General features: G+C 45.6%; 1 protein-coding gene across 2 annotated transcripts in view; it reads left to right on the forward strand.

Annotated features, from left to right (window-relative positions):
* The window catches only part of SUDS3 (SDS3 homolog, SIN3A corepressor complex component), a 41,012-nt gene that overhangs the window by 10,720 nt on the left and 5,258 nt on the right, over positions 1-25,034 (forward strand). Inside the window, exons 5-12 of one of the 2 annotated variants that reach the window (XM_061602931.1) lie at positions 2,383-2,402; positions 3,989-4,145; positions 5,117-5,212; positions 6,162-6,223; positions 7,045-7,066; positions 9,018-9,123; positions 13,405-13,489; positions 19,179-19,545. In XM_061602931.1, coding sequence (XP_061458915.1) covers positions 2,383-2,402; positions 3,989-4,145; positions 5,117-5,212; positions 6,162-6,223; positions 7,045-7,066; positions 9,018-9,123; positions 13,405-13,489; positions 19,179-19,277 — 647 coding nt within the window. In that variant the 3' untranslated portion in view covers positions 19,278-19,545. Of the gene's footprint in view, positions 1-2,382; positions 2,403-3,988; positions 4,146-5,116; positions 5,213-6,161; positions 6,224-7,044; positions 7,067-9,017; positions 9,124-13,404; positions 13,490-19,178; positions 19,546-25,034 lie in introns of those variants that run through there. The other variant, XM_061602932.1, reaches the window with a different exon arrangement.

Raw genomic sequence — 25,034 nt, forward strand, 5'->3', positions numbered from 1 at the left:
CAAATCTAGGCCTAGACAAGAACACAGCAATGTGCATGTGGTGCCTGTTCAGCACTTTTGAGTGATGTTACTTGTGTTTAGTCATGCTAAACATTCCTGAGAGGGTTAATTGCATTTGTCTGTTGCAGCAAAAACAACATCCTGTGGCAGCTTAAAGATTTAAAAAAGTATTATGTCATAAGTTTTCAATTACTAGAGTCAGGTGAGGGCCTCCTGCAGATACCATCTTATCAGGAGGTTCAGTCCGCACAACATAGGAAATGGACTTTAAGTGTTGTGACACCGACCCTTTGGAATCCCCGACCCTTTGGAATCCCCGACCCTTAAACATCAGACAGACACCATCTGTGTTGTCTTTTCGGCGCCTTCCTATTTCAACAAGCCTTTTAAGTAGAGACCTTATCCCAGTCTGTGTCTATGTTGGAACTACTTTTTAATATGTTTTTAAACCTTTTTTTAAAAAACCAATATGCACCATCTTATCAGAAGGTCCGCCCTGCACAACATAGGAAAGGGACCTTTAGTGTAGTGGCATCTGCCCTTTGAAATCCCCTCCCCTGAAATATCAGACAGGCACCATCTGTGTTGTCTTTTCAGCGCTGTCCTCTTTCAACAAGCCTTTTAAGTAGAGACCTTATCCCAGTCAATGCCTGTGTTGGAACTGCTTTTTAAGATGTTTTTTAAGCTTTTTTAAAAAAGATATTTTTAAAGATATTTTGTTTTAATGTATTTTAAAGTCTGTTATAATAATAAAATGTCATCAGACCTGCCAACTGCCTATGTAAACAATCTGTTCTGGAAGGTGTTGAAATCCCATAAACGAGCAGATTCACAGCTTGCAGGTGCTTCTGGATCCAATGTTGCCGGTAGAGGCTCTTCCGTGGTTCAAAGGGCCTTTCTGTCAGCTTTGGATGATGACGCTGCTGTGCCCATGCCTTGCTGGAGAGAGCTTGACCACAGTTGTCCCTGCTTTGATAACCTTCCATTTAGACCAGCATCAGGGGCTCCCAGTCTGTTTCTCACCCCAATGTAAAAAGTGGTGGCTTAACTCAACTTTTGCCAACCTGGTGTCCTCCAAGTGGTTTGGTCTGTGACTCCCACTGGCCCCACCCAGCACATGCTTGTAGTCCAAAACATCTGGAGGGCGCCAGGTTGATGAAGACTGTTTTAACCTATAAAGCCTGAAGCAACCTGGGACTAGCTTACCTGAAAGATTGCTCACCCAAACTATTCTCTTCAGAGGCCCCACTCTTGACTGCTGCTGACCAGTGAAGGGAGGCAGATGGCTACAAAAGTGCGGGCTTTCTTAGCGATAGCATCTTGGTTATGAAATTATTATTGTTATTACTACTGTTATAGCCTTCCCAGAGAGGCTTGCCTGCTGCCGCCTTTATGATCTTTTCACTGTTAGTTAAAGGTGTCTTAATGTGGGTTTAAATCAGGTGTGGTGAACTTTTGGCCCTCCAGATGTTGCCAAACTACAAATCCTATCATCCCTGGCCACCACCATGCTTGCTGAGGCTGCTGGGGGTTGTAATTCAGTAACATTTGGAGGGCCAAAAGTTCCCCAACCTTGTTTTAAATAAATCTTACGCTTTTGTTCTTTTAGGGTGGTTTGAGGCTGAGTTGAAAATTGTTTTATTCTGTCTCTGTTGGGAAAAAGCTTTGGTAATTGAAAAAAAGATCAATAAAAACTATTGTATTTTTTTAAAAAATAAATCAATACTGTATGATTAATTTTGTTTTGTAATCCACCTACAGAATTATATTCATCAGCAACAATATCAATTTTAATAAATAATAATAGTGAGGTGCAAATAGACTAGAGATGGATATTGTGCGATGGGCTTTGGTGCTCAAAAGCTTATGCCATGATAAATTTATTGGTCTTTTAAGGTGCTACAGGACTTTTTGGGGTATTCTGATCCTAAACACACACTCTTAGAAATAATTCCTATTGGTTTTCAAGTGGACTTGTTTCTATAGCCTTAGCAATCCTGAAGGGGGGTTATGTTCTGCCCAAGGGCATGGCAGTCAGTGTTGCTTTTTTGATGCTATATCAGGTCTACTCAGAAGTAAATTATATTGCGTCCAATAGGACTTGCTCCCAGGTAAGCGGGTATAAGATTGCAAACTTAACTGTGACAGGCCATTATACTTTGCGCAAATTGTCTAGTTACTTTGTCAGTACAGCTATTAAAGATGAATGATGTAGTAATAAGCAAAAGTGCTGATTTAACCAATGGCAAGCCTTAGGTGAATAACCTACGGCTTGCCATCACCGAAGCGTTTATTCTACGCTAGCCACTCCGATGGGGTTTTGCTGGCTTTAAATGTGCTTATTTCTGCAATAGAATTGAACTTGGTTTCTTTTTCTTTCAGAGCTTTTTCTCCAGCTGGAAGTAAGTGTGCTTTTTGTTTTGTCTTTCGTTTATTCTACAGTTTTATTAGTGCATTCTGTTCCTTTTTCCAGACTTTTTGAGTAGAACCTCCTTTCCTTTAATAACATTGCTGTCGGATACATGATGTAGGAGGCTGGGCAACCAACTGTACAAGCCACTGTCAATTTTTCAAGGAATAGCTCAGTGCTGAGGGTGAATTAATCTCATACAATTTGAGAAACTTTACTTCCATGCTATAAAGCTATGTGCCATTGATTGCCACACATTCCACCTGCGTTTCAAATTATGCAGGCACCATATAGTTATGAAGGATAGTAAATGTCACTTCTGAGTGGCAGCCTGTTACTTTCCTGGTTATCTCTTCCATCTATTTCGTGGTGGGCGGCTCCAACCTCTGGCTCTCCAGCTGCTGCTGAGTGCGCAGCGCCCATCAACCCCAGCCAGCATGGCCAATAGCCAGGCACAATGGGAGCTGTAGTTCAGCAACATCTGGAGGGTCACAGCCACCCCCTTGGTCTATTTAAAAGGAATCTGACAGTATATATACATGCACTTTTCAACTGCTGTAGGACCTGTATATTCCACAGATGGGTCTTAGCACCCAAGGACCGTTCTAGCCGTAGTTAAACCATGGAATGCAAGTCTGTGGCATCTGCTGCCTCTCATGGGAGCCAATTCCATAGAACAAAATGTCGTATGTGAAGATGCCCTGGCCTTCTGCTGGGAGGAAGGGCAGGATATAAATCAAATAATAAATACAGTGGTGCCCTGCTTTTTGGCGTTCCACTAATACGGCAGCGCCAGCAAGGCAATCAGCTGTAGCACGGGGAGCTCCAGCCGCCGCACTCCAGCTGACAGCGATCAGCTAGAGCACAGGAGCTCCCCGTGCTCCAGCTGATCACACTCTACAGCTGATCAGCTGGAGCGCGGGGAGCTTGTGCGCTCCAGCTGATCGCTGTTGGCTGGAGCGCGGCGGCTGGAATACAGTAGGGCCCCACTTTCCGGCGGTTTTCACTTTTCAGCCGGGGCCTGGAACGTAACCTGCCATATGAGTGGGGCCCTATTGTAAATACATACATACATACAGCTACTAGCTATGACGGCTATGTTTGACCTCCCCTGTCGGAGGCAGTATGCCTCTGAATGCCAGTTGCTGGGAATCACAAGTGAGGAGAATGCTGTTATGTTCCTGCCCTTCTTCCACGCTTCCCAAGAGGCATCTGGTTGGCCACCGTGAGAACAGGGTGGTGGACTAGGCCTGATCCAGCAACTGGAGCTCTTATGTCCTTACCATAGAATAATACAGTTGGAAGGGGCTTATATGGCCATTGACTCCAACCCCCTGCTCCATGCAGGAATCCATGTTAAAGCATAATCCAAGTTAAAGCATATATTTGCTTTGCATACAGTGATTGCTCACACGAGTGGTTTCATGACACAATTGGATTAAAGCCCGTGCCATTTGACCGGTGTAACTTTTAACTCTGCGGCCTCACACAGTAAAGCTTGCCCATCAGCCCCAATGTGTATCCTGTTGTGGTTCTGCCCTGTACATAATTCCCTGTTTTCTTTTGGGCCTGGGTCAGACAGAGCAGGTAGAAAGGAACTACATAAAGGAGAAGAAAGCGGCTGTGAAGGAGTTTGAAGATAAAAAGATTGAGCTGAAGGAAAACTTAATTGCGGAATTAGAAGAGAAGAAGAAGATGATAGAGAGTGAAAAGCTAACTATGGAGCTAACAGGAGGTAAATACAAAACAAGCAGGCCATATCTCTTTGGGGAAGGGACCATATATAACTGTCTGATTATAATTTTAAGCTGTTGTAACTTTCCCTGAGACCTTCTGGTGAAGGGCGGGTGAGAAATCTTATAAAAATAATAGCCTTGGTAGTAGAGCGAGTGTTTTGCATGCAGAATCTCCCAGGTTCAGTCCCTGGCATCTTCCATTAAAAAAGAATCGGGTATGGTTGGTGAGGAAAACCTGTTTCTGCCAGAGACCTAGGGGAGCCACTCTCGATCCAGAAAGAGCTTATTGGACTAGATAGAGGAGAGAAGGGAAAAGGCCTCTTCAAAATCAACTCCTGCTATGACACATGCAATGTCCGGAAAGAAAATATGTTCAAGGCAAGGACCATAGCTCAGTGGTAGAGCATCTGCATGGCATGCAGAAGTTTCCAGGTTCAGTTCTTGGCATTTCCAGGTAGGGCTGGGAGAGACCCATCCCTGAAACCCTGGAGAGCCACTGCCAGTCAGTGTAGACAGTACTGAGCAAGCTGGTCTGACTCAGTATAATGCAGCTTCCCATGTTTTTACGAAAAGTTGCTGCCAGTCAGAGAAGACAGTGCTGGGCTAGAAGGACCTTGTTAGAAAGCAGCTACCTATGTTCCTAAGTATGTTTACTCAAAAGTAAATGCTAATTTCAGTGGAACTTATTTCCTATTAATGGTGACTGGGATTGCAGCTTTAACTATTGAATTTCCTGATGCTACATTCATTCTATATATGCAGCTTGTGCACCATAGATACTCTGAGACTATTCATTGTGCTTAAAATTAAGGATACACTTCCGTCTTTGTCAATTTACGGGCTAAGTAATGGCAAACTTGTCTTGACATGGAAGAATCCCCCCCAATTAACACAGAAATGCACAGGTCTTTTTCATATTCCATTTACAAAATCTGAGGATCTCACCAACAATCTGTCTTTCATTTTTCAGATTCCATGGAAGTGAAGCCCATCATGACAAGAAAACTGAGGCGGCGGCCCAACGACCCTGTTCCAATCCCTGACAAAAGGCGGAAGCCAGCCCCCGATATCCTTTGAGCAGCAAGCTGATATGCCACAGATGGTTGTCTGGACCGACACCTTTCCAAACGGTGGGTTGTAGTCATCTAACTTTTACTCAGTCGATCCATTGAAATGAACGACCCTGACTTAACTTAGGCCCATTAATTTCAGTGGGTCTGCTCTGAGTAAAAGTTAGTTCGCTACAACGAGGTGTTCTGAGCAGCTCTAGGGTACTTGAATGAGAAGATTAATAATGGTGCACGAGCTTTCCTGAAAGGCAGCTTGGCCACCACTTGGCAGATTTTCTCCTGCAGGGGAATATTGGCTGAAGTGCCATGAAAGGTAACAGTGAGACTCTGTGGCCCTGGACTTAGCACCATTGCTCTGGTGGGGAAAGGGCTGCAGCTCAGTGGTGGAACATCTGCCTTGGGTACAGAAGGTCCCAAGTTAAGGCCCCAGCATCTCCAGGTAGGGCTGGGAAAGACTGTCTGAAACCCTGGAAAGCCTCTGTCACTCAGTGTAGACAAGACTGAGTGAGATAGACCAGTGAGCCTCATTCAGTATAAGGCACCTTCCTGTGTTCCTGTTCAGAAGATCCACATGTTCAGTCTCTGGCATCTCTAGTTAAAAGCATTAGGTAGCAGGCACTCCTCTCACTTGCTCTGGAGCCGGGGCTACGCAGATGTGCTCAGTCCCCTTCAGTGGGAGGAGACTCCGCAGACTTGCCTGCTTCAAAGCAAACAGGGCTTTCACAGGGTGCTGGCTCTGTGAATCTTTGTGTGTTGTGCAGCCAGATTCAACATTTTTCTACTTGACAGTTTGTCTCTCCTGACAATTGAAACTTCTGCAGTATGCCCTGAGAAGGGCAGACCCAGAAAAGAGGGGTGCTCCTCCTTAGCTTTGTTCTGCCCAGGAGACACAAGCCATGTTTTGGTACAAAGTTTCAAAATTACTTCTCCCTTAATTTGGGTTACCTCAGCTCAATTACTTATTAACAGAGGAACAGATAATGGAGGATCTGAGGACGCTCAATAAGGTAAGATCTCAGTGTAGACCAGAGGTGAGAAGGCTTTTTCAGCCTGAGGACCTCATTCCTTTGTGAGCACTTTCCAGGGTCCACGTGCCAGTGGTGGGCAGGGCCAGAGGCAAAAGTGGGCAGAGCAATGAATGTAGCTTTGTACAGTAGGCTAGTTTCTACGCAAGCACACGCAACCTTTTGAAAAGCATTGTCTGAGTTCAAGGACACTTTTCAACTAGGCAGAAACACTCAAGGAGGGTGTGAAGCAGGGCCGATGAAGGGCATGGTCTGGGGAGAGGGCCAGATAGAGAATAACAGAAGAGAATATCCGAAGTAAATTGACCATATTTCTCAGTCCTCGGATGAGCATATCAGAATCTTCAACACTTGTTGCTCAGCATCAGTGGTATCAAGCCATCAGTGGTATCAAGCTCTCACGCTTTTCTTCGCAGTTCCCAAGAAAAATAGGTACTAGAGAGACATCTAGGACCTGAAACAGAGGAGGAGGAAATTCCAGGCTGGGACTCTAATGACCATTGTGGAAGCCAGTAGATGGGAGACTTTCTGGCTTCAATTAACCAGACCAAAACCCGTCCTTGTGTATAGACAGCTGCTGTAGCATAGTGGCTTAGACTGAGCATATCAGGCCTGTGGCTTAATTAGAGATGTTATTGTAGAATGATCTGATTTGAAGCTTTAGTTCATCCCTCTTATTAATATATCCAAAGACAAGCAGCCCGAAGTGAAATGTTCTGTTAGGCCAGTTGTCTCTCTTTCAAACAGCATTCTTGTAGTGGGTGACGAAGTCACTGAAAGAGCTTTCTTGTTCTTTTTTATAGCTTAAATCACCTAAAAGACCAGGTAAGTGTCTGTTGGCGTTCTTCCCCTCCCTGCCCAATAATATTTCCTTGTGTATTCAGATTGTAGTTTGGGACATAGAAAAGGTGTGTAGCTCAGCAGTATTGTTATGTGCCTTCAAGTCTATTGTGAGTTATGGTGACCCTATGAATTCTTTTTATATATATATTCATAGGGTTTTCATCGTAAGAGGTATTCAGAGGTGGTTCCTTGGCATCTCATGTTTAAAGGAGACCAAGCAGTAGATGATGGAGAAAGACTTCTACCAGGAGAGCTGCTGCTAGTCAGAGTAGGAAGACTGGGCTGAATGGTCAGATAGTGTGACCTGGTCTAAGGTGGATTTCTATGTTGCTATCATAGCTTGCTTTATGCTAGAACACTGTTCTTCAACCTTGGGTCCCCAGATGTTGATAGACTACAACTCCCATCATCCCCAGAGAGCATAGTCAATGGTCAGGATGATGGGGAGTTGTAGTCCATCTGGGGAACCGAAGGTTGAAGAACAGTGTGCTAGAATATGTAGGATTGTATCCAACTAAGTTCTGCTTGGAGGAGACCCACTGAAATGAATGTCCATTAATTGTAATTAATGTCCATTAATTACAGTGGGTCTAGCTCTGAGTATGACTAACACTGGATGGAGACTATAGACCAGCTTTTCCCAACCTTTGGGTCCCCTGACTACTACTCCCATCAGCCCCTGCCAGCATGGCCAAAGGTCAGGAATGATGGGAATTGTAGTCCAGCAACATCTGAGCACCCAAAGGTTGGGAAAGGCTTCCATAGAGCAAAGAACAAAGCAGAGAAGTGACAGTGGTTTTGGACAAGTGTTACTACCGAGAAACATTTTGCTGTTCAGAGAGGAATTCTTGCATCTCCTGGTTCTAATGGAGGTTACTCCACCTCTGCAAAACCAGCTCCCAGCTCCACAGAGGGGAAAGCAGAAAGCCAAAATGTGGAAGGAGCCCTAGCTTGGGGCAGCCTTTCCCAACTTGGTGTCTTCCAGGTGTTTTTGACTACAACTCCCAGCAGCCCCCACTAGCCAGCCCGGTCAACAGTCAGGGCTGATGGAAGTTGTAGTCCAGCAACATCTGTAGTTTAGCCACAGGTTCACCACCCCTGCTCTAAACCTTGCACACCCCAGTCTCTTCTAGAATCTGTGGAGAGCACCAGATTGGGGAAGGTTAGCTTAGTGATAAGAGCATAGATGCTTTGCATTTGTCGGGTCCCTAGTCCCTGGAACCCAAGAGAGCTGCTCTGAATCTAGGTAGATGATACAGGGCAGGAGTGGCTGATGTGATGCCCTCCAGATGTGGTTGGACTCCTCATCAGCCCCAGACAGTATGGCCGGTGGTCAAGGATGATGGGAGCTAGAGTCAAGCAAAGTCTGCAGGACACCATGTTAGCTATTCCTGATATAGGGCTGGTCTATCCTTTGCCAACTTAGTACCCTCCAGATGTTTTCGACTAAATCCCAGCCAGCACAGCTGGAGGGCACCAGGTTGGCAAAGGCTGGGCTAGGTTGTCCAGCAGTCTCACTTTTTTTTTAAGGTGAGGCCTTCACAAATTAAATCTTGTCGTGTGCAGGTTACTTACAAAGCATAATACTTTGATCTCCATCCTTAGCTTGAGGTCATAGCAATCCCCGGCCCCATCTGCCCTCTACCTTTGAAGCATACCTCTTCAAACAGTCATGGCTCTCCACCCCCCAAAAAAAGAATCCTGGGAACCATAGTTTGTTAAGGGTGCTGCGAATTGTTGGGAAACTCTAATACGCCTCACAGAGCTGCAACTCCAGATTGACAGTTCCTCGGATTCGTTGGGGGACCCCACGACTGTTTAAAGTGGTGTGATACTGCTATAAACTTACAGTGCAGATGAGGCTTTAGTGTTGCATGAATCTTAAGCTGCTGTTTAGGTGTCAAGAATGTGCATAGAGTTTCCTCTTTTCCAGCATCTCCTTCATCACCAGAACACCTGCCAGCGACACCTGCCGAATCTCCAGTGCAGCGATTTGAGGCAAGGATAGAGGATGGCAAACTTTACTACGATAAAAGATGGTAAGCGCTCGACATGGCAGGTGGAGCCTGTTCTGATGTTACCGCATTCTGGGCTGCCAGAGCTGCAATGGCCCTGGAGATGGCCAGGATCGAAAGTAGCAGAGAAGGCAAGATAACGAGCGTTTTCACGGAGGAACATCCAGGTGACTTACCTCTTCTACCTACAGAGGTAGAAAGACCATAGCTTAGCCGCTGAGCATGTGCTTTGCCCAAACTCCCAGGTTCAGTCCTCAGTGGCATCTCCAAGTAGGGCAGGGAGAGCCGCTGCCAGTCGAGGAGGCAATACTGAGCTGGATGGAGCAACGGTCTGACTCAGTAGAAGGCAACTTCTTTCGTTCCTGTTAGGGTGATGTGACCCCTGTTTGCGAGGGGTGAAATTCGTTTGCTGCATGTTTCTTGCAGGGGGCAGGAGCAGATTTCTCCCAACAGTTTTGGAATGGCCAAAAAGAGTTCAGATTAAAAAAAACAACGCTGGTCATTTAAATCTGAATTAAACTCAATTGTTAGTTCATGCTCAGGCAGTGGCAGCTGGTGGTCATTGGGACTGGTAAGGTGGGAAGAGGCCATCAGTAGGTGGTGCTGGAGCCAATGACAGGCAGAACCATCTCATTCTAGTTTCCTCCCCATCCTCCTCCTCCTTACTGAGTTCTACAAGGGGCAACACAGACTGAGGAGGAAGCTGACAGCCAGGGCCGTCCCCCTGGGCAGATTGTAAATGAGAAGCCAGGTGAGGCTGGCGTGTTATGATCCAGCCATATCTGGAGGGCATCCCATTGGCTACCCCAGCCTGCATCTGAGACAGTCATCAATCCACAGAGGCTCTGAAATGCTGTGCATTTTTTTATTATGTTTTAGTGTTAAGAATATTTTTGCCACAAGGTGGCAGAATGCAATCAAAAGTTGCTTTCTGTTGGAGAAGGCTGACAACTTCTTGTTTGTTTGTTTCCCGCAGTACTTTTATACATCATACCATGTAAGAACTGTGCAGTATAGCACAGCCGGAATATTGAATGGTCCCAAATATTTTATTGAATGCACCCAACAGTGGAATTAGGATGGTGTTGGGGCATATTATTGGCTCAGCCTGGACATGGAACTTTTTTTCCCCCTTGACATTTTGTGGTTTGTTGGCCTGGCCAAGCCCTTTACAAATCTCCATAGATCTGCTTTCCCAGTATTCTTTATCCTAACTGGATCTCTTCTCCAAAAAGCGTAATCTCTCAAATTAAAGGCACATGCAAGAATGATTAAAGAGAATCCAGTTTTTTATAAGATGCAGCTACTGTACATTGTAATGTTACCACTGAAGCTTATGGCCTCTTTATTCTTAACTGTAGCTCGGCTGTGGGGAACCTTTAGCCCTCCAGATGTTGCTGAACAACAACTCCCATCAGCCCCAGAAAACGTGGCCAGGGATGATGGGGGCTGTTGTTCAGCAGCACCTGGAGAGCCAAAGGTTCCCCACACTTGTAGCAGCCTAAGAACAGCATTCTCCCTGGGTTCGAAAGACCTCCACGGACATGCACACTACTTCCAGACAAGACTTGACAGGGCTTTCAACTTATGTTTTTGGTCCGAACTCCCTCCATGCCACATAGAGAGCCACTTTTTTGAAACTGCAGGGATGTCCTGAATAGTGACGCAGAGGTCTGATGTTGGAAGAGGGGAAAATGTCAAAGTCCCAGTCGGTGTGCCCAAGATCTTGGGCGTATTTGAAGGAGCTCTTTAGATCCTGGTTTGTTCAAAACAAGTCCTATTGGAAGTGGGGTGGTGGTGGAGGGTTTTTTCTATCAGATTTAAGACCTTTTAAAAAAAAAAAAAAAGCAAGACTTGGGTCACATCCACGCCTTACATTTAAACCGCATGGCCCACCCAAGAAACATTTTCTGTGGGATCGTCTGTAGAAAGGAGACCCAATGCACTGTTTGTTTAAGCAAAATGGCTAATGGGTCCGTACAAAGGAAGGGCCGTAGCTCAGTGGTGAAGCATCTGCGCTGTATGCAGAATGTCCCAAGTTCAATCCCTGGCATCTTCCAGTATAGCTGGCTGGGGGGCACCCCTGTCGGAAACCCTGGAGAGCTACTGCTGGTCGATGTAGACTGTGCTGACCTCGATAGACCAGTGATCTGGCTCGGTAGAAGGCAGCTTCCTATGTCAAAGGGGGACACATTGAGGCTGATTTATCAGCATTTGTACCCTGCCCTCCTTCCAAGAAGCTCAATGTGTGTGTATGGGGGGAGGGTTGTTCCATTTAATCCTCACCAGCATCCCTGTGAGGTAGGCTTATGCTAAGAAGCATGACTGACCGTCATGGCTGAACAGGGTTTTGAGCCTGCAGTCTCTAGTCCAGCTCTCTATTGCATTCTGCTGGCTTTCCCTTACCCCATGATGGGGAGCTGTTCACCTGTTATCTCTTGATGTCATTGAGAGTGTCGCTGTTGGCCCTTTTTGCCTCCCTTTCCTTCCCTCTCCTCCAGATCAACACTTCACTCCCCCACCCTTTGCTGTAAGATTTTTGTTGTTGTTATTGATCGTAATAATGCCTCTGCAAAGCGGTTAATATTTTAAAATAACTCGTGAGTGTGGGAGGACGACTTTTCAAAGTGCATATTAAGATCTCCAAGCTATCATGTGTCATAATGGAATGAAACCTCAGAACTTGAGAGTTGAATGCTACCCCCACTCGGACACTCCTTCCCCCCCCCCTCACTTTTTCCCCCTCTTGACGGGAAAAGAGCTCACCGTTTAAAGCTAGGAATGGATTTCCTGTGGTTTCTTCTCCTTGCGAAAAGGTGATTTGGTGGCTGAAGTTCAGACTGTGTGCAGGAGATTGCTTGAGGTCCTCTTTCCCACCTGCCAATTTACACGCACACACACCAATTTCTAGAAAGAACACTTTGTTCACTGTGCAGTAACTCAGCTGGTGAAAATTGCGCACTGTTAGGGCAAGATTGGAAAGGACATGGTACATGACGGATGTTACTGAAGCTATGCGCAGTGAGTAGACTTGAGCGATGCCAGAACTCTGGTCCAAACTTCATTCACACAATTAGCAATTGTGTCAGTGGCTTTTAAAACCTAAATTATAGGTGCAAGGGACCCGGTCTGGGTCTGGACCCCTGACATAGATGTAGGGGAGCTTTAATGCTATGCGCATCCCACACTGGGGTCCTGATCCAGATTTTGGGGGGTGGGGCTTGTACCTTCAATTCAGTTTTTTTAAAAGCCATTCACACAGTGGTTAATTGTGTGGATGGCTGCTTCCCTAGTTTTGCCCTCAGACACCAAATAAAATAGAATTGCGATAGATTCAGCACAGACAAAATGATTGAAAGGGGGCCTTTGCATTCATTTCCCCTCCCCTTGTGGAATTCTCACCTGGCACCTGTGTTAATGCCATTTTGACCCCAGGCAAATGAGTTTCTCTTCTCTCAGGCCTTTTAAACATATGGATTTCACTCCCAAAAGAAGTTGCAGAGGCCCCTTGATTTAGATGTGTTTTTTTAAAAATAACGATTAGACTCCTTCATAGCAGATAGACTTACCAAGTCTGTTAGTTTTAATAGCCGAAAATAAAATATCCATGTTCAGCGATATTATGCTTGTAAATGCCCAATGCCAGAGAGAGCTAGCGTGAAGGTCCAACAAAGACGATTCTTAATGTTTGTTTCGAATGGTTCCTTGGCAGGCACGTGGGAGCTGGGGGTTGCATCCTGCGTAGAACTCAGTGAAATTCACTTCACGGTATACTTGTTGCATGGGCACAACACTGTTGCACAAGCGGCAAAATACATAACCAAAGTGCGTTGTGCAACGAGGTGAGCAAGAATCAGCTGTTGCGTGGAAAGCTGCTGCTGGTGCACCTGTTGCATTGGATTCCTTGGTTGCACGTCCTTTAAACCAGGTGCAGGGAAACCTGTGATCCTCCAGATGTTGCTGAACTGCAACTCCCGTAATCCCTGACCATTGGCCACGCTTGCTGGGGCTGATGGGAGTTGTAGTTCAGCAATATCTGGAGGGCCAAAGGTCCCCCAGCCCTGCTTTCAACTCTGCCATCTGCTAGTGCAAGGGCTCTAGTGCTAGCAGACAGAGAACATTGGAGATGGCCCTGAGCGCACTGCGCTGGCCACCCCTGAATTTAAAATTTTGTTCTTTTGAGGAAGCAAGTAGCCCTTTCTCATTTGGGGAGTTGGGGGACACCAACTAATTTTCACAAGGCCGGAATACTGGGCTGTGTAAGAGGGTCGAGTAGGCTCACAGTTCTTAAAAATGTTCTTGCAGGTATCACAAGAGCCAGGCTATTTATCTGGAATCGAAAGAGAACACCAAGATCAGCTGTGTGATCAGCTCCGTGGGAGCCAATGAGGTAAACAAGTGCCTTCATTTTTTTTCCTCAATGTGTTTTGAAAGCAATTGAGTTTTAAACCATGATGGCAGTCAACCAGCCTGTGCGCCAGATCTGGACCCCGACACAGAACACAGCTCCTGCACCTAAATGTTCAGTCTTGAGCAGGCTTCTGCCTGCTCAGTTGCATGGCAACTGAGCTTCAGGGATTGAAGTGAGATGTTTTCAAGCTTGCTAGCTGACTTCATCTGGCTATTTTTGGTTAATGCTTCTGATTTTTAGCACAATTCTTCTTCCACAACTAAATGGGACTTCAGTCTAATTTGTTGTGTCAAGAGTAGACAACAACCCTTCTGTGCCTTCACCTTTTCAACTCATCCCTTCCTGATACCAAGACCCTTTCTCTTCTATTAATAAATACAGGTATAAAGGCTGAAATGGCCTTCACCCTACTCATTTTTGCTTGTGCACACAGTCTTCCCTTCCTTCAGGGGAATTGCAATAGCCAGTTAAAGTGGGACCTGGGACCTCCCATAATCCCTGATACCATTTCACAGTTTTTTTTGTAACCACGGAGGAAGACCTACGTGTTTGAAACGCATTTGGGTTTTGATATAGACAATTGTTTGTCACACAAGTTTGTGGATGAGTTATGTATATGAATATATTTTCTGAATGTGCTCGTATTAAAGTGTCATAGTAGTTCTTCATAAGATTTGAGCAGTAGTCGCTGACCCAATTTATATGTTTGTCCCCTACCCAGTTTGTTGCTTGTGTTTTGTTCTGGGGGGTTGGACTTTCCTCTCGCTTGGTTTGTTGTTGTTGCTGTTATGTGCCTTCAAGTCGATTTCGACTTATGGCGACCCTTTGAATCAGCCACCTCCAAGAGCATCTGTCATGAACCACCCTGTTCAGATCTTGTAAGTTCAGGTCTGTGGCTTCCTTTACGGAATCAAGCCATCTCTTGTTTGGCCTTCCTCTTTTTCTACTCTCTTCTGTTTTTCCCAGCATTATTGTGTTTTCTGGTGAATCATGTCTTCTCATTATGTGTCCAAAGTATGACAGTAGCTCTAAAATAGCCAGGTAGAAATACCAGCTCGAAACTGTAGGGGGAGATATGCCTGATTTACGGTTGAGATGCAACATGAAAAAGGAAGGGCTGTAGCTCAGTGGTTAGAGCATATCCCTTGCACGCGGAAGTCCCAAGTTCAGTCCCCAGCAGCATCTCCAGGTAGGGCTGGGAGAGACTCCCTGCCTGAAATCTTGGAGTGCCACTGCCAGCCAGTATGAACAGCACTTAATCAGATGGACCAAGGTTTAACTCCATCTCACCTACAGTTCGCAGTGAGGGTCCCTGTATATCAGGCACAACCAACAATAAGATCCACAGATGAGAACACAGACTAATACATGAAAGGTTGTCACATAGAGGAGGGCCGGGATCTCTTCTCGATCGTCCCAGAGTGCAGGATGCAGAATAATGGGCTCAGGTTGCAGGAAGCCAGATTTCGACTGGACATGAAAAACTTCCTAACTGTTAGAGCCGTACGACAATGGAACCAATTACCTAGAGAGGTAGTGTGCTCTCCGACACTGGAGGCGTTCAAGAGGCAGCTGGACAGCCATCTGTCGGGAATGTTTTGATATGGATTGCTGCATTGAGCAGGGAGTTGGACTTGATGGCTTTATAGGCCCCTTCCAACTCTACTATTCTATGATTCTATGATAATAATGTATTCCAACAGACAGACATATAAGAGTCATTGCACATTCATACAGATTTATTTAACAACAATGTATATACCACTTGTTTGTGTGAAAAAACAAAACCCCAACAACCTCAAAGTGTTGTTATATCCCACTGGGGTATAATCCCTTGGGAAGTTTTCCGGTACGCGTCCACTGAAATGCACGTGTGCATGACCGGTGAGTCACATGAGAACCATTAAAGAAACAGTAAAATTATCAATGAAAACAGTTAAACAAGTGAGTAAAAGCATTAAAAAGACAATTAAAACAGTAAATTAAAAAGATGGGATGATTGATAGTAATACGGCAGAACAACCAGTTACCCATTATAGGTCCGTTTCGACCATTAAGTCTTTTTTCACATTTGTCCTTGGGAAACATATTCTGTGCATTCTTTTTCAAGGAATGAGTCCAAGAGGAATTGTATAGTCAAAACACATTTATAACCGGTTGTTTGTGTGTGTTTGTTTTGGAATGGATTACTAGTATATTTTCATATTTGTGGGGCTTATTGTTTGTTTTTGTTTTGTTTTTTACAATAATTTTTATTCAAATTTTCATAAAACAAACAAAACAAAATCATAAAACATTCAAAGACAAAAAACAAAACAAAACAAAAATGATTAAACAAAAAAATAAAATGTTGACTTCCCATTTGTCGCAGATCAGCTATAGGTCTACAATATATAACAATCCTGTCTCTTAAATTATATTATAAAATCACTTTCCTCCAGTAGTTATCTTAATTAATCATCAAATCTCATAGACATTACTTTATTCTTTCCACAAAAAGTCAAAGAGAGGTTTCAATTCTTTAAGAAATATATCTATCAATTTTTCTCCAAATAAACATATCGATTAATCCATCTCATCAAATCTGTGAAGTCCAATAATTTCAATAGCCATTATTCCATTATCCATATTAATTCCATCTTCCATCTTCAATAGTCCTGTTAAGTCCAGTAATTTCAGTGTCCAATCTTCCATTATCAGTATTCCATAATAATCTTGCTGTCATAGCCATAGTCATATAATAAGAGTCTGATGGGAATTTCCTCTATCCCAAATATTTCCTTGCCATCGATTCTGAATAAGTTGCTGAAATATTGTTGTAAAGTCATATCTCTGTTCTTCTTTTTTACAAAATGCACTGGCTCATCTCTTGAGAGTTTTTCCATTGTCACATGGCTGCAGTTAATTCCATAGATTTTCTCTATATCAAGCTCCATCACGTCATTCCAGTCCAGAAAATTATCCAAGCCATTGATAACTTTATCTCTAATATCTTCATTAATTTCTTCAGAGATAACGTTAAATTCCAAACAGTAGATTTTATTTCTAATATCCATAAACTCCAGATCTTTTTCCAATTCCACATTTGTTCCAATCTCCAGGGCTTGTATCTTCCCTTTATTTTTTCTTTTCTCATCTCTGATCTCATTCTCCCCTCTCACAGGATCCCCTATTTCTTTAAGCTCCTGCGTCATTTTGCTCAGTTCCATTTTCAGCTCCTTACTGCCCTGTCGCAGGGTTTGTTTCGTTATCTCAATCTCATCCATTATTTTCTGAAACATAATTACTTCCAGATATTTGTGGGGCTTATTGTTGATTGTGTCTGACTCAATAGAAGGCGGCTTCCCATCTTCCTAACAAGAGACCCTGGTGACCACAACTTCCTGGCTCATCCCAGATTTTTTACATGTACATAAAAGAGACTGGGGAAGTTGCATAAAACTGATTTGAGTAAATTGGTGAGCTCAAACAAGTGGGCAATTGAAAGGAAAATATTTTGTGTTGCTTGCTCAGGCTCTGAGTTATGGCTGCTCTTCATGGTGTCTCAGTTAATAATGAGACTACTCACAAAGATGTCATTATGTTCAGTGGGTGATTATTCAAACGAGCGTGCAACACTGCATCAAGAGATGCATTAGACTATAGCCTTAAATCAGATTTAGCCATTTCGCTCTTATTAACATTAACAATAAGGATCTTAATGTGGTTAGGTGCCCACATAATTGAAATTAAAGCCCCAACCCACACTGTTGCCAGGAACTTAGGGCGGAGGATTCTTTCTGAAGTCAGCCAGTTTAAGCAGGCATAACATATATCAAAAGTCAGCTTAAGAAAAAAGGTGCATTTTTATCTCTTGCATTTCAACGGGGAACAGAAGGGTTACTGCAGAAGGTTTGGCAGAGGCCGTAGCTCAGTGGTAGAGCACCTGCCTTGCATGCAGAAGGTCCCTGGTTCAATCCATGGCAACTCCAGTGGAAAAAAAGAACTTAGGAATATAGGAAGCAGCCAATTCGTCTGTCCAATATTGTCTACGCTGACTGGCAGCTATTAGAACAGGGCTTTAGGCAGGAGTCTCTACCAGACCTACCTGGAGACAGGGCTAATGATCTTGACTTGATTATGCACCACTGGGGTATAATCCCTTGGGGAATTCCCCTGTATGCGTCCATTGAAATGCATGTGTGCATGAATCAGTTGCCACATGAAAAAGGCCATCACATAGGAACATTGGGAGCTGGTTTATACTGACTCCAGATCCTTGGTTCATGTAGCTTCCTGTTGTCTCCACTGACTGGCAGCAGCTGTCCAGGGTTTCAGGCAGGGAGTACTTTCCAAACCCTACCTGGAGACTCCAGAGTTCGAACCTGGGACCTTCTGCATGCAAAGCAGATGCTCTACCCCTGAGACACAGCCCTTTCCCATCCTGGATGGCAAAGCAGGGAGAACCTTTGCCAGAGACATTGAAGAGCACAGAGCAGACAGCGCTTGAGCTGGATGGACCACTAGACTGGCTCCATGCGAGGCAACGTCATGCCCATGCTGTTGTCTCCTGCACTCATCTCTTTAAGCTTAGGAAATGGCCACCATTTGAAAGAGGGATGGGAAACCTGTTGCCCGCCAGGTGGTGTCCGTCTCCATTGTTCGTGGCCAACGACCGTGCTGCCTGGTGGGGCTGATGGGAGTTGGAGTCCCAACAGCATCTGGAGGGCTTGCAGGTTCCACAACCCTGAGCTAGAATCCAACACGTATTCAGGCCTAAAGATATGGTAAGCAAAAGCTTGATCCTGTTTGAGTGGAAGGATTTGAATCAGCCTACAGAACAGATATTCTTAACCGCGCCGTATGTGACATTTTGGTATTTTTAAGTTCTTGTCATGAAATGTGAGGCCCTGTTTTTTCCAAAACACTCAGAAGGGGAGGGAGCTTTAGTAAGAAGGTAAGCTCTGCTGGGTGAGGCCAGTGGCCCATCTAGTCCAGCAGCCTGCTCTCACAGTGGCCAGACAGATGCCCATTATGAGAAGCCCACAAGCAGGACCAGAGGACAGCAGCACTCTCCCCTCCTGCAGTTTCCAGCAACTGGTGTTCAGAGGCATCCTGCCTCCGGCAGGGGAGGTAGAACATAACTACTGTGGCTATAGCCATTGATAGCCTTACCCCACATGAATTCATGCAATCCTGTTTTCACACCATCCAAACCTTTGCTACCTATTGTGGGAGTAAATTCCAAAGTTTTAACTCTGCACTTTGTAAAGAAGTCCTCTTTTTTGTCCATCCTAATTCTTCCAGCCTTCAGCTTAATTAAAGGCCTCTGAGTTCTAACATCATGAGAGAGGGAGACAAATCTTTCCCTATCCGCTTTCTCCACACCGTGCACGGTTTCATACGCCTCTTATCATGTCTCCTCTTACTTGCCTTTTCTCTAAACCAAGTGTGGGGAAACCTTTGACCCTTCAGATGTTGCCAGACTACAACTCCCATCATCCCTGGCCCTTGGCCATGCTTTCTGGGGCTGATGGGAGTTGCCGTTCAGCAACATCTCAATGTTCCCCATACCAGCTCTAAACTAAAAAGCCCCAAGCTCTGCAACCTGGCCATTCCCCCTTGATCGTTTTGATGGACTATGCCAGGCTTAGTATTGACAGTTGTCACTTTTTTTTTTTAAATGCAGATCTGGGTGAGGAAAACCAGCGACAGCACAAAAATGAGGATCTACCTTGGCCAGCTCCAGCGAGGGGCATTTGTCATCCGCCGGCGGTCAGCCGCATGACTGCCTTGCAGGGGCGGCTCTGTGCCGTGTTGAAAGACAATCAGCTCTTACAGAGACTTGTGGTCACTCTTCCTGGGTCTTATTGGCAGAAGACTTTTGTCCCCCCCCCCCTTGCCCCCTTGGAAGCCGGCTGTTTCACTGCCCATGTTGTTCCACTGTCTGTGTCTCTCTCTCTTGTGAGCCCATCTGATGCCCCGTAGCCCACCCTGAGGCTTCGGTTTAGCTTTCTTGTTTCCAAAGGCTACTTAAAGAAGAATGTATGCCTGTGTCCTCAGTCTTCCCAGTCTTATATGTCCTGAAAAAGAGCACACACCACATCTTTTAAAGCTTTTGTTGTTGTTGCATTGAGTGGCACCAGTGCGGTAGCCTTGAGGAGACGGATCCGACCGCCGTGCCTGTTGACAGCCAACGCACGGGCAATGCTTGACCCAGTGAGGCATACAGGGAAGTCATTAGGAGTTTTCTGAAGTCCTTCAGTGTCCCGAACTTCCAACTGAAGGTATAGGAAGTGTGGTCAAGGGATCACACTTGGTTAGCTCCAGAGCTTATTTGGAGGGGGTGTGTGTTAGTAGTCATTTGTATATCCCAGCAATGAACAAAGCAAAGGTTTTCTTTATGTTTCCTGGAGGGGGGTGCATCCAAGGACAGAGTGGACTCTGGGCAGGAGGGAAGAAGGAAGGTTCTCCAAGCAGCACTGCAGAAATTGCTGGCGGCTCCAAGGTGCCCTCCTTAATGTTTCAGCCGGGATGATTCCTGGACAGCCGTTGGTCTTGGTGCAAGAGGCTTCCTGCCAGGTGACATGAGCCTTGACGGCGTGTGGAGAGCGCACACCACAAAATGTAATCTCAAGGAATAGTAGTTTGTGGAACCAGATGGAATGTGCAGTGCCAGTCTTCAAAGAGTGCTGTACTGTCTTTATGACCTGGTGGTGGTGGTGGTGAAGGTGCTTCCAAACCTTTATCTCTGATATCAGCTGTGTGGCGTCTGCTTCATACCTCCCCCACAGGCTTCATAACCTGACAACTTTGTTTGCTGGCGCCATGCCTGTCCCAGTCTAGCCTGTGTTGCAAATGACAGCCCAACCTGGCTTAATTAGCCGCTTCAACACAGTGATTGCATGGAGGTCAGTCTTTGCACTCCTTCCTCATTCAGCCTCAGCTGGTGTCATGTTCCGTCTGCTGCAGCCAGGTGGCAGTCATGCACCAGCAATGAGGTCAGCATTAGAAGCTCCCAAGTCGAGCCCTAGGGTTGGGGGATTGTAGTTCAAGCAGCTAGCCTTTTTGATGCTTCATCTGCCTGTCTGCCTCCCTTTAAGTCATTCCCAACAAACAAGTCTGTATCAGATGCTGCGGCCAACTCTATAGCAATCTCTTCTCCTTGGAACATTCATTTTAGATCTGTCCCCATCAAAATGGCTGCCTTTTCCCATTTCCTTTTATAGAGGGAGGTTTGCACCTTTGCTTACGAGGCCAGCTCCAGAAATAACTTGTATATGGTTGAAAATGAAACAAGCTGTGAAGGTGGTTGGAAATAGCTTAAGCATGGGATTTGGAACATCAGAACCTGCCTTTCGCCAAGTCAAACTACTTGCCCCACCTGGCTCAGTATTGTCTGCACTGAATGGCAGTGACTCTCTAGAGCACCTACCTGGGGATTGAACCGGGGACCTTTTGTATGCAAAGCCTCTGCCTTTCCACAGAGCTCTGGCCCTTGCTTCAAATAGTAGGGAGAATAATGCAAGTCTAGAATGGCTTCCCCTTTCCTTTCTTCCTGTTAGGTAACTAGTTCATGGTGTGCTTCCTGTAGGCAATTCTGCATTTTCTCATGGTGGTGGTGGTGAACAAGTTGTTGGAAGAAGGCAGGCTCTGTTGGAGGGGTGGGAAAGGCGAGCAGTGGCTAGAGATTTGAAGGTCTGGAAAAAAATGAAAAATTTGGGAAAATCTCCAGGGGGGTGTTTTCCTCCAAAAAAACTTCCCAGGTTTTTTTCCCAGGCCTTCACATCTCCAGTGGTAACATTGAAAGTTAAAAAGGAGGGAGGGTCCTTCTGTTGCTTATTTTTCATCTCTTCTGTGACCCTCCATATGCAGTTGAACTCCCACCAGGATGGTCAGGGCTGATGGGACTTGTAGTCCAGCAACATCTGGAAGGCCACAGTTCTCCCTCCCTGATCTGTTCTGTCAGCTGGAGACCTCTGATCCCATCTTGGCTGGTTCATAGGCCGCCTTGGGAACAAGATTCCAGAGCCCCTACTTTTTAAAGTACCTGGGAATGGTCCTTGTGCGGAAATGTCGGTCCTTCAAAGGCTGGGCTTGAGACAAAAGCAAATGTGTGTGTTTGGGTTATGTTCTGTGGCTTTTTCAAACGGGTGTCTGACCATTCTACCATCGCCGAAGGTGAACTTCCAAAAGATAGCCTTTTTTTTCCTGAGGATGGCTGAATATTCTACAGATTTCACATTACCCTTTCCGCTTGCAGAAAGGATTCTTTTTAAAGTTTGAGAAGAGAGTTCATTGCATTATGTTAGTGGAGCACGAAGTACATGTGGCTTTGGTTTCCTCCAAGATGGAGCATGAAATATGGCTGAATTCATCCTTGGAATGGCTGCTCATACACAAAGCCTATTTGGGGTGCGTACGTCGGTGCCAAGGAAGCGACAACTTTTTGCACGAGGATCAAGTCAATTTCTATGTGCAGAGAGGATGCAAATCAATAAAGCCTTTTTACAGATTTGCAGCATAAACATCTTGCAATCACTTCCTTTGTTCTGATCTTGAGGTCTTGGAAATTGTTGCAGAGTCGGCGGGGTTTTGAACAGCGCTGTGGTCGGGGGAGTGGGAGGAACGAAAAGCAGGGTGCTGTGTGTCTCTTCAGCATGACCCAAGATGGCCACCTGCAAATGTCTATAACCTCTGACCCGTGAGCCAATCTTGGCCTGCAATGCCTTTTTCCCAAACCAAGGTCACCTGCCCAATTAGCTGACCCCACTCCAATGGGTGACTGACTTCACCTGATGGGCGGGCTTCAATTCTGTTTAAGCTGCACTCACACAACTTCCCCTGCTGGGAACAGATGTGCAGCAAAAGCATCAGGATTTAAACCCCTGCTCATCAGCTGATGAGCAAGGCATTAGATCCTGCTCATACCTCCGCAGAGAGCAGGGCTGAAATCTCAGCTCAACAGCTGCCCAGAGGTTTATAAACAGCAGTGTATGGCTGCTTGCCGAAGGGCTTTGGAACAGTGCCACTGTGCTTTGAAGTCTCACTTGCCAAATTTGGCCTGCCAGGGGGTCAGGAGATAAGCATCTGCCCAGCCATTGTGAAAAGGTCCCCCTGCCGCTGGTCTGTCAGGCAGCAGCTTGGCAGAACCTGACAAAGCTGTTTCTGTGACGACTTAATTTTGCAGGGGGGCCGGTGGCTCCATGCCAATGGGGCAGTGGAATCTGCTCTGGGTTTTAGCCTGAGCTTTCAAGGAGCTGTCCAAGGTACTGAAACCCAGCACCCCATTTCAGCACCTTGGGCAGCTCCTTGAAAGGACAAACTAAAACCTGCAGCGGATTCCACTGGCATGGAGCCACCAGCTTTGTATCATCTTCTCTTACTGCGAGCCACTCTCCCCTGCCCCCCCCCAAAGGAACCACGTGCGAAACCGGCTTGAAGGCAAAGCAGAGTCAGTTATCTACTGAAGTGTTCTTCAATCTTGGGTGCCCTCCCCACATGACTGCATTTCTCAATATTCCCAGCCGCCTTAGTCAATGGTCAGGGGTGATGGGAGATGTAGTCCAACCATGTCCAGGGGCCCAAGGCTGAAAGCTAATGTAGTTCATCCTATTTATGAAGCAGGCTGTATATATCAGTGCAAATCTATTCCTGAGTTAGCTACATATCAGGGCTACTAACATACAATTCTAAAACCATTAAGACCTGTTTAGAGGCAACCTGGTTCTCATTGGAGAACTCTGAAAAGCCATTCTAGCACAAGGCCAGCCACACTGGAGACCTTTTTGCCTGCTATTTTAAAGAGCAGGGGTTTAAGAATAAAGCCCCATTTTACAACTGGGGAACACTGAGTCTTGAGTGGAAGACCACATGCCCATGGGCAGACATTTCATCCACTGGAGACATTGCTATTCAACAGTTCAAAGCCCTTGGTCATCTACTGCAGAATATTCAGAACTTTTTAACAGCAGACCCTCATCTACTTCAGACCCATTCATAATCTGCTAGAAGGGTCAGAAGGGGCCCCAGAAAACAGCATGTTCCTTAATCAAGTGGGATCTGCAGCAAAATGGTGCAACGCATCCCTCCTATGCTCCTCTTCAGGGTTCCAGTCAGCCATTCCTTCACAAGAGACAACACATTCCCAACCCTGTTTTTTCTTTTTCAAGTGATGTAACATTCTCAGACAATTATGCATACCCTGTCCTTGTGGGTGGTTTGATGGGGGAAAGATTGCCCCCTTAAAAGGTTTTAGTTGAAGATTTTGTGTTTCTGCAAACCTTGGGGTTTGCCCCAAGCATGCTGATTGTCCTTGTTTCTCAGTGACCACATTTTTGGCTGCTGTTGACACTCGCCGCTTGAGTTCACTATTAGAGGGAACAATTGTAGGTAAGTTCACATGACATTGCTTCTGCCTCATGATGCCTATGTATTTCCCCGATAGGAACCCCAGAAGTGTGTTAAAGGGGGAGGAGAGGTTTGGGGCGATCAGGACATGGTGAACAATCCCGGCTTTTCAGACACATTTTTATATCTTAGTTATAAGCCATCAAGTTCATGCCTCTCCAGGTAGAGCCAGTTAGGACTCGTGCCTGAAACCCTGGAGACCTACTGCCAGTCAGTGCTGAGGATATTGATCTAGATGGCCCCATGGCCTAACTCAGTATAGGGAAGGGCTGTATGGCTAAGTGGTTAGAGCATCTGCTTTGCATGCAGAAAATCCCTGACACTTCCAACTATGCCTGGAAGATAACTGCTGGAAATCCTGGAGAGCTTCTTTCTGCCAATCAATGTAGACAGTACTGAGCTTGATGGACCAATGAACTGACTCAGCATAAGGCGGTTTCCTGGAGGGCCACACCTGGCTCAGGCTGATGGGAGTTGTAGTCCAAAGCATCTGCAGGGCAGCAGGTTGTGGGGGGGAATAGGAATTATGTTGGAAGTGATGTAAAGAGTTTTGAGGCATTTTTTTCCCCAAAGGTATATATTCTCAAACTGCGCTGATGATTAATGCTTCACTGTTTTCAAGGGTTGAGCATCAGCTCTGCTTTATTTATTTATTTATTGCATTTATATACTGCCCCATAGCCAAAGCTCTCTGATGGCTTGAGGATAATACACACACCCCGTTCCTCACACGCTTATTGGAGGATGAGCAAGCTTAACTGATACCAAACCACACACAGAGCAACTGCTCCAAGATCAGCATCAAACAGACTGGACGAGATCAATTTTAGTCAGCGCTGTTCCGGGAGAGCTAAAACTTCTGTAAATGCTGTGTGCTTTGCAAAACTCAAGCTTCCATAGACCTATTTAGTGCTATGTTGTGTGTATGAAACACAGAGTCATACACTCCTAGCAAACCCTGCATGCCTTAATCCATGGTTTCCTGCAGTTCATGGTCAGGGCTTTAGGCCGCAGTCCCTCGGAGCGCACAGGTCTGTTTTCCTCACCGGCACCTTTCTCGGAGAAGAATAATCCTCTGTACTTTATTGCTGCAGAATACCGAACCACCTTGCAAAACTGACATGGAAGTTTCTGA

This window comes from Rhineura floridana, chromosome 19 (genome assembly GCF_030035675.1).
Source record: "Rhineura floridana isolate rRhiFlo1 chromosome 19, rRhiFlo1.hap2, whole genome shotgun sequence".
NCBI classification, from domain to species: Eukaryota; Metazoa; Chordata; class Lepidosauria; order Squamata; family Rhineuridae; genus Rhineura; species Rhineura floridana.